General features: G+C 36.1%; 1 protein-coding gene across 7 annotated transcripts in view; it reads left to right on the forward strand.

Moving 5' to 3' along the window:
• Positions 1-10,000, forward strand: part of AKAP13 (A-kinase anchoring protein 13) — a 521,925-nt gene that overhangs the window by 411,342 nt on the left and 100,583 nt on the right. For all 7 annotated transcript variants that reach the window (XM_053717637.1, XM_053717639.1, XM_053717640.1 and 4 more), the window contains one exon: positions 4,134-4,266. In XM_053717637.1, the coding sequence (XP_053573612.1) occupies positions 4,134-4,266 (133 nt within the window). The remainder of the gene's footprint in view (positions 1-4,133; positions 4,267-10,000) is intronic.

Consider the following 10,000-nt stretch of genomic DNA (forward strand, 5'->3'; position numbering starts at 1 on the left):
GAAGTGTTGGTTACTTTGGATATTGAGGAGTCTAGTCCTCTTGATATCAAAACTAGTAAACATTTAAATTCGGTTTATAAACCTCCTGTGGTTACTCCTGAGGTTTTTCTAGTTTCTGATGCTATTTCTGATGTGATTGCTAAGGAATGGATTAAGCCTGGTACTTCTTGTATTCCTTCTTCTAGGTTTAAAAAGTTGTACCCTTTGCCAGCGGCTAGATTAGAGTTTTCTATTCTTGCCAAACGTACTACTATTCCTATGGGAAGACATTACTTCTTTTAAAGATCCTTTAGATAGGAAACTTGAATCATATCTAAGGAAAGCTTATTTATTTTCTGGCTATCTTCTCAGGCCTGCCATTGCTATGGCTGATGTTGCGGCTGCATCAACTTTTTGGTTGGATAGCTAGGGTGGTTGATTACATTATTCCAAGGCATTTGGGCAGATTCTGTTCAAAATCAGTGAATTCAGAGTACTGTCTCTCAAGGGTATCAAATAGGATTCAGAGTAAGACCTCCTGTGATAAGATTCTTTCTCTCTCACGTTCCAGCAAATCCGGTGAAGGCTCAGGCTTTTCTGAAGTGTGTTTCAGATTTAGAGCTTTCAGGGATAATAATACCAGTTCCATTTCAGGAATAGGGTCTGGGGTTTTATTTGAATCTATTCATTGTCCCAAAGAAAGAAAATCCATCCTGGCCAGTTCTGGATCTGAAGTTTTTGAATCGTTTTGTAAGAGTCCCATCTTTCAAGATGGTGACTACAAGGACTATTTTGCTTTTTGTTCAGCATTATATGTCCACGATAGACTTACAGGACCACTATCGGTTTCTGAGATTCTCTTTTCTAGACAAGCATTACCAATTTGTCGCTCTTCCATTTGGCCTAGCAACAGCTCCAAGGATCTTTCCGAAGGTTCTTGATGCCCTTCTATCTGTAATCAAAGGACAGGGTATTGCGGTGTTTCCTTATTTGGACGATATCTTGGTTCTAGCTCAGTCTTTACATTTAGCCGAATCTCACACAAATCAACTAGTGTTGTTTCTTCAAAGACATGGTTGGAGGATCAATTTGCCAAAGAGTTTCTTGATTCCTCAGACAAGGCTCACCTTTTTAGGTTTCCAGATAGATTCAGTGTCCATGACTCTGTCCTTAACAGACAAGAGACAAATGAAATTGGTTTCAGCTTGTCAAAACCTTCAGTCTCAATTATTCCCTTCAGTGGCTATGTGCATGGAAGTTTTAGGTCTCATGACTGCAGCATCGGACGCGATCCCCTTTGCTCGTTTTCACGTGAGACCTCTACAGCTTTGTATGCTGAATCAATGGTGCAGGGATTATACTCGGTAATCGCAATTGATATACTTAAATCCCAACATTCAACTCTCTCTGACTTGGTTGTTAGACCATCATCGTTTAATTCAGGGGGCCTCTTTTGTTCGTCTACCTACCTCGACTGTGATCACAACAGATGCAAGTCTTTCAGGTTGGGGAGCTGTCTGGGATCTCTGACAGCACAAGGGGTTTGGAAACCTCAAGAGGCGAGGTTACCAATCAATATTTTAGAACTCTGTGCTATTTTCAGGGCTCTTCAGGTTTGGCCTCTGTTAAAGAGAGAACCATTCATTTGTTTTCAGACAGACAATATCACAACTGTGGCATATGTCAATCATCAGGGTGGGACTCGCAGTCACCTAGCTATGAAAGAAGTATCTCGGATACTTTCTTGGGCAGAATCCAGCTTTTGTCTAATTTCTGTGGTGCATATCCCAGGTGTAGACAATTGGGAAGCGGATTATCTCAGCCGTCAGACCTTACATCCGGGGGAGTGGTCTTTCCATCCAGATGTATTTTGTCAGATTGTACAGATGTCGGGTCTTCCAGAAATAAATCTGATGGCTTCTCATCTAAACAAGAAACTTCCCAGGTACCTGTCCAGGTCCGGGGATCCTCAGGCGGAGATGGTGGATGTTTTAGCAGTTCCTTGGTTTTACCAACCTGCTTATACCTTTCCGCCTCTAGTTCTTCTTCCAAAAGTGATCTACAAGATCATTATGGAACAATCGTATGTGTTTCTGATAGCATCAGCGTGGTCTCACAGGTTTTGGTTTGCGAATCTTGTTCGGATGTCCAGTTGCCAGCCTTGGCCACTTCCTCTAATGCCAGACCTTCTGTCTCAAGGGCCGTTTTTCCATCAGGATCTCAAATCGTTAAATTTGAAGGTATGGAAATTGAACGCTTAGTGCTTAGTCATAGAGGTTTCTCTGACTCAGTGATTAATACTATGCTACAGGCTCGTAAGTCTGTTTCAAGAAAGATTTATTATCGAGTTTGGAAGACCTATATTTTATGGTGTTCTCATAAATTCTCCTGGCATTCTTTTAGAATTCCTAGAATTTTACAGTTTCTCCAGGATGGTTTGGATAAAGGTTTGTCTGCAAGTACTTTGAAGGGACAAATCTCTGCTCTTTCTGTTTTATTTCATAGAAAGATTGCTAAGCTTCCTGATATTCACTGTTTTGTTCAGGCTTTGGTTCGTATCAAGCCTGTTATTAAATCAATCTCTCCTCCTTGGAGTCTTAATTTGGTTTTGAAGACTTTGCAGGCTCCTCCTTTTGAGCCTATGCATTCTTTGGATATTAAAATACTTTCTTGGAAAGTGTTGTTTCTTTTGGCTATCTCTTCAGCTAGAAGAGTTTACGAATTGTCTGCTCTCTCTTGTGAGTCTCCTTTCTGATTTTCCATCAGGATAAGGCTGTTTTGCCGACTTCGTTTACATTTCTTCCTAAGGTTGTGAATTCTAACAACATTAGTAGGGAAATTGTTGTTCCTTCCTTGTGTCCTAATCCCAAGAATGCTCTTGAAAGATCTTTGCATTCTTTGGATGTTGTAAGAGCTTTGAAATATTATGTTGAAGCTACTAAAGATTTCAGGAAGACTTCTAGTCTATTTATTGCCTTCTCTGGTTCTAGAAAAGGGCAGAAAGCTTCTGCCATTTCTTTGGCATCTTGGTGGAAGCTTTTGATTCATAAAGCTTATTTGGATGCGGGACAGTCCCCACCTAAGAGGATCACAGCTCATTCGACTAGATCAGTCTCCACTTCTTGGGCCTTAAAGAATGAAGCTACAGTTGATCAGATTTGCAAAGCAGCAACTTGGTGGTCTTTGCATACATTTACTAAATTTTACCATTTTGATGTATTTGCTTCTTCTGAAACAGTCTTTGGTAGAAAAGTTCTTCAGGCAGCTATTTCAGTTTGATTCTTCTGCTAATATTTTAATTTTTTTTCTTTCTATTTATGAGAAAAACTTATTTTTTGTGGATTTTATTTTTTCAGCGGAAAATGGCTGTTTTTATTTTATCCCTCCCTTTCTAGTGACTCTTCTGTGGACTTCAACATCTTGGGTATTTCTATCCCATACGTCACTAGCTCATGGACTCTTGCCAATTACATGAAAGAAAACATAATTTATTTAAGAACTTACCTGATAAATTATTTTCTTTCATATTGGCAAGAGTCCCTGAGACCCACCCTGTTTCTGGTGGTTATGATTTTTTGTATAAAAGCACAATTATATTTCCAGTTCCTCTTTTTTGTATGCTTTTTTACTCCTTATTTTATCACGCCACTACTTGGCTATTTGTTAAACTGAATTGTGGGTGTGGTGAGGGGTGTATTTATAGGCATTTTGAGGTTTGGGAAACTTTTCCCCTCCTGGTAAGATTGTTTATCACATACGTCACTAGCTCATGGACTCTTGCCAATATGAAAGAAATGAATTTGTCAGGAAAGTTCTTAAATAAATGATGTTTTTTCAGACTCCTAACCAAGCCCCAAAGTTGTAAATGTATACTGATATCTACAGACTCCTACTTGCCACTGTTTGCATAATGGGTCTTTTCATATGCAGGGGAGGGGGAGTGGGTCTGCTCTCAGCCCTTTTCAGTGGGTGTCCAAGCCTAACCATCAACATTGCTAAATTGGGAGCTTCTAAGTAGGTTTTTACAAGGTGTTATACTGGATTTTTAAATCAGTATCTGTGCACATTCTTCTTTATAGTAGGGTCTATTACATGCAGTTATCTGAAAATGTATGTATACTGTTCCCATTAATTATTTACCAATATTCTCTTAGCATATCTGAGGAAAGTTGTAACCAATTACCTACAAGCCCTTCACGGAAAGATATGGATGGTAAAAGTGGAACAAAAGTAAGCCGTACCTTCAGCTACATCAAACATAAAATGTCCAGTGGCAAAAAGACTAAAGTAAGTACCCTTCCCCTTTATTGCAGACTGGGTTCCATTACTGTTGAGGTTATACTGTACCTATTCATTCACTTGCCCTCTTGTGTAATAAATCTGTTTCTTATGAAGCCTCCAATTCCAGGTTGCGCAGCCTCTTGTCAATACTGCCAGTTTTATGATAAAGAACATTCTGTGCTTTATAACATTACAGCTGCAGTCAATTTAAAGGGACATGAACCCCAATTCTTTTCTTTCATTATTCAGATAAAACATGTCATTTTAAATAACTTGCTTTTTTTCCTATTTAAGTTGTTTTGTTTTCTTTGTATCCTTTGTTTAAAAAAAACCTAGGTAGGCTTAGAAGCTGCTGATTGGTGGCTACAAATATATGCCCCATGTCATTAGCTTTCAGCTAGCTCCCAGTAGTTCATTACTGCTTCTTCAACAAAGGATACAAAGAGTATTAAGCAAACAAGATAATAGAAGTAAATTGAAAAGTTGTTTAAAAAATGTACCCTCTATCTGAATCATGAAACATTTTGGGTTTCATGTCCCTTTAATTCTTACATTTATTAAACAAATGCAACTGTTAATTTTCCCTGACACTAACAGTTCTTTAGGGTGTTTTTTTTAATCAGATTTTGCAGAAAATGCTGATTTTCATTTTTTTCCCTTGTACTAAATATTAAAATAGTTATATTTTTGGCCCTCATATTTGTGAAGTTGATTGTCTCTTAGCTACAGTATTCCATGCATCTTATCAGGCCTCCCACAGATTTATAAACATTGTATGGGAGGGATTTGCACTAATGTATGTAAGAGCAGTTTCATACTATATGATGTTGCAATAGTGCAGGTTAAGACAGTGTTTGTTATATGAGTTGGTTTTGCTCACTTTATTTTGCATAAAGTAATGTAAGTATGAAGCGGAAATGCATTTTCATGGTCATTAGATTTGGTATTTTGCGTAATAAGCATCTTCAGTATCAGTGTATGTCTCATCCCCACAATATTTTGAATCCGGGAACTGTGTTTCTTGAAGAAACTATGGCAACAGAACAAACAAACAAAGCCTCAAGGTTTATTTTTTCCTCTAGACTCAGTAAGTTACAATTGCAGGAAGTTTGACAGATGAGCTTGAGAGACTTTTCCTCTAACATAATATTGTTCTTTGCTTTATCGTGTTTGATTACCTTATTTACTCTTTTTAAAATATAATTTTACTAGAAGATTTATGTACGTCCCTTAGGCCCAATGAGATCTAAAACCTCAGTTCTTAGATAATGTAATAAAGTTCTGTACTTAATTGTAAAACTTCCTTTCATCTTTATATGGTGTTGCTTAAATTGCAGCTGCTCATAACACTTTGTCTTGAAGCAATCTGTTAAATACTAACTCACCATTACAAAGCCACAATATTTAAAGGGACATTAAACACTTTAAGATGGTAATATAAAATGATAAATTGTATATATAAAAAACTCTGCATTATACTTTTATTTTTTCTTACCTTTTCCTGCAATTCCATTCTGAAATTGTGAGCTTTTCAGTTCCTGTTAGAAATTGAAGTGCAGAACACTGTTCTATTCCACACAGCCATTGGCTGCACACTCAAGTGAGTGTGACACAGCAGAGAAGGTAACCTAAGTTACAACATGGCAGCTCCCATTGTTTTATAGACACAAAAATGTATACTTTTGTCAATATTTAAACAGCTAATGAAACTTTAAAAATTACATCTACATATTATCAGACTAATCTTTTCTTTGAATACATTATTCTAGCTCACATTTATTTTCTGTTTAATTTCCCTTTAATGTGTTGCAAATTTATAATAACCCATGATAACCCATGATAACCCATGTACACACACACATATATATAAATATATATATATATAGTTATATATAGTTGTACAGACAAGCACTGCAGATGAAGGTTGGTGCCCAGGGTGCAGCAGAAAAAGCATACAGTTCCAATAAGAGAGTGCACTCACCGGGTCTTTTTTTGACAATATTTAATTTGCAAATGTAAATCCCCAAAAACTTTTACATTTGCACACAAAAAATTGGCAAAAAAGACCTGGTGAGTGCACTCTCTTATTGTGTGTATATATATATATATATATATATATATATATATATATATATAATACATACATACATAATAATAATGACAATATATTGTAAAGTATTTTTATTTTTTTATTTTTACAAATTGGATTACCTGTCTTTTTATAATCCCTCATGATGTATCTTCAGAGGCGTAACTAGAAACCACAGGGCCCAGGTGCAAGAATCTAAGAAGGGCCCCCCCACCCCCCACCAAAAACAAATGTGAATTATTATTTATTTATTTTTAACATTTAATACAGAAAAAAAATGTGAATCAGATTACGTCTGCAAAAGGAGGTACCCTGTGCCCACAGTCTGTGAGATGGTCTGACCCCCTATTACTGTATATAGTGACGCTGTTTAACCCACCAGTACTGTATATAGTGAGTCAGTGACACAGTCTGTAATCTGCCAGTGAGATGGCTGGCCTGACCCTACCTGCCCAGTACTTTATAAAGTGACCACAGTAGTCTGTGATATGGTCCAACCCCCCCATACTGTATATAGTGGTACTGTATAGTGACACTGTTTACCCCCGCCCCCCCCCCCCATGCTGTAGTAACAAGGTCTGTAATTTGCTGGTTCCACAAACATACACACACATACACATGCATAAATACACACACAGTCACATACATACATACATACACACACAAACACACATACATGCATAAATACACACACAGTCACATACATACATACACAAACACCAATGGGTAAAACAGAAACACTAACCCCTGCAGTCAGAGACACTAGTGAAGCAGCATGTCACACTCACATATCATCAGTGCAGGCAGTGGCAGGTCAACGTTTTTTTTTGTTTTTTTAAGCAACCTCTGCACCCCCTGTAGTTTCGTCCCTGTGAATCTTCATTATTATCTTATCTATATAACTAATCTAGTTTTGTACTGGCCTAATCATTGATGGGTATTACATACAATAGTGTTTTGTTTTGTTTTTTACCCCTTTTCCTATGTTTATGTTGACTATATATGTGATGTTTTATAGATGATAAGCTCCCTTCGTTATATATGCCGAGTCAATTTAATGGTTTTTGTCCAATCATAGCAGTTGGTAACTTAACTTCAACTCCATTCTATATGTCTGTGTATTTTGACCTATGAATAATTGTATTTAAAATTTTCAATATAAATAATGTTGTAAAAAAAATAATCATCTCATGGTGTTTGCTATCCCTTTAAAGAGAATAAGAAAACATCATTGTAACAATTATTCTGCAGCACATAGCTTATTAATACTTAAGTGAAAATAATAAATAAGGGGAAGTAGGAGTGGGCAAAAAAAGGGTTACACACAGTAGTAGGACCCACAGCACATTAATTAGTCCAGAGCAGAAATTACAGCTGATCCAATTAGCAGTGCTATGTTGCACAACTCACATATGCATCTAGCGCTCCTGATTGGATCAGTGGCAGTTTTCGCTTGGGACCAGCTGTGCTCTGAGGGCCCCAAGTGGTACTTCTACTGTATATTTATCCCCTTTCCGGGATTAAACACAGATTAGAGCAGGGTCAAAAGTCTTAAATTAAAATTAGATGCTATAATGAATTGGAGCATGTATTTTTTCAACTATTAAAGGGACATTAAACACTAAATACATGCTAGATAGAATGATACATTCAAAGAAAAGATTAGTCCATGACTAACATGTAGATGTATTTTTTAAAGTTTCATTAGTTGTTTAAAAAGTGACAAAATAAGTGTAAAGTTTTAGTGTCTATAAAACACTGGGAGCTGCCATGTTGTAACTTGTGTTACCTTCTCTGCTGTGGCCAATTAGGGTCAGTTATAAATAGGTTACTAGAGTGTGCAGCCAATGGCTGTGTGGGATATAACAGTGTTCTGCACATCCATTTCTAACAGGAACTGAAAAGCTCACAATTTCAGAATGGAATTACAGGCAAAGAGGACAAAATAAATAATGAAAGTATATTGCAGAGTTGTTTTATATATACACAATTTATCATTTTATATTACCATCTCATAGTGTTTAATGTCCCTTTAAGTCCACTTGAAGTTGTCAGTGACACAAACTATTATTATTTCATTCTGCCAAGGGAGTCTCAGAACTTAACACTATCAGGCTTTCAGTTAGGGAGGTCACAACAGTATACAGTGCCCACCCTGCACCCCACCCCCCTTAGAGAGCCCTATGCAAGCAGCTAATATTTAAGCCAATATTAAAGGGACACTGAACCCATATTTTTTCTTTCATGATTCAGATAGAGCATGCAATTTTAAGCCACTTTCTAATTTATTCCTGTTATCAATTTTTCTTCGTTCTCTTGCTATCTTTATGTTAAAAAGAAGACATCTAAGCTTTTTTTTTGTTCAGAACTCTGGACAGCACTTTCTTATTGGAGGATGTTTATCCACCAATCAGCAAGAACAACCCAGGTTGATCACCAAAAATGGGCCGGCATCTAAACTTACTTTCTTGCATTTCAAATAAAGATACCAAGAGAATGAAGAAAATTTTGATAATAGGAGTAAATTAGAAAGTTGCTTAAAATGTCATTCTCTATCTGAATCACGAAAGAAAAAATTTGAGTACAGTGTCCCTTTAAGCTAATTTAGCTAATATTAAATGTTTTCCATTTTTGTTGTAGAAATTATTTTTAAATCACTATTGTTAAATAATGCAAACCATTTGTGCTCTGGATAGCTTAAGTAACATTTTTTTAAATAGCAGAAAATGTTGTAATATTGCAAAGTATTTCTTTACCCCATCGGGCTACTTCATAATGCCACCTGGCTGGCAAAATTTTCTATGAAAAACACTGCTGTATTTTCTTAAAATATATACATTAGGAACTTTATTAAACCTACATAATAAAAAATATATATATTTTTTTTAAAAATTACACCTTGGATTTGGTTTCCTGTTTTATATATTAGATTAATCTGGTAATAAACAAGAGTCCCTTAAAGGGATAGGAAAGTTAAAAATAAAGTTGCCTGTTTCATATAGAGCATGTCATTTTAAGACACTTTTAAATTCACTTCTATTTTCAAATGTGCTTCGTTCTTTTAGTATCCCTTGTTTTAAAATGAATACGCACATATCATACACTAGTGGGAGCTGCTGCTAATTGGTCCCTGCACACATTTGTCTCTTGTGATTGGCTAACTAGATGGGTTCAGCTAGCTGCCAGTAGTGCAATGCTGTTCTTTCAGCAATGGATAACAAGAGAATGAAGCAAATTTGATAATAGAAGTAAATGTGAAATTTGTTCACAATTGTATGTTCTATCGGAATCATAAAATAAAATTTTCAGGTTAACTATCCCTCTAAGGGCAAATCAAAATAATGAAATCATCGTTAAAATAATTTCTTTATATATGCATTAGAAATGTATCACTGCATTGCTTAAGATTTTTGCGCAGAATAAAATTTTTTTTTTTTTTTTTTTTAAAACAATCCTTTTGTTAAAAACAGTTGTATGTTTTAGTAGTCCAGGGACACCGTCCTGAAAAGGCTCTTGAATATGTTTCATTTGCTTTTGCCAATTACAGTCAGATATAAATGAGATTTTTCACATCAAGCAATCACTGTGCAGCTTTTAGGAGGTTGTAAATTCCACAGAATGCACTCTAGCCTTTATGGGGAGAGTGGAAAA

The sequence above is a fragment of the Bombina bombina genome, chromosome 6 (assembly GCF_027579735.1).
Source record: "Bombina bombina isolate aBomBom1 chromosome 6, aBomBom1.pri, whole genome shotgun sequence".
NCBI lineage: Eukaryota > Metazoa > Chordata > Amphibia > Anura > Bombinatoridae > Bombina > Bombina bombina.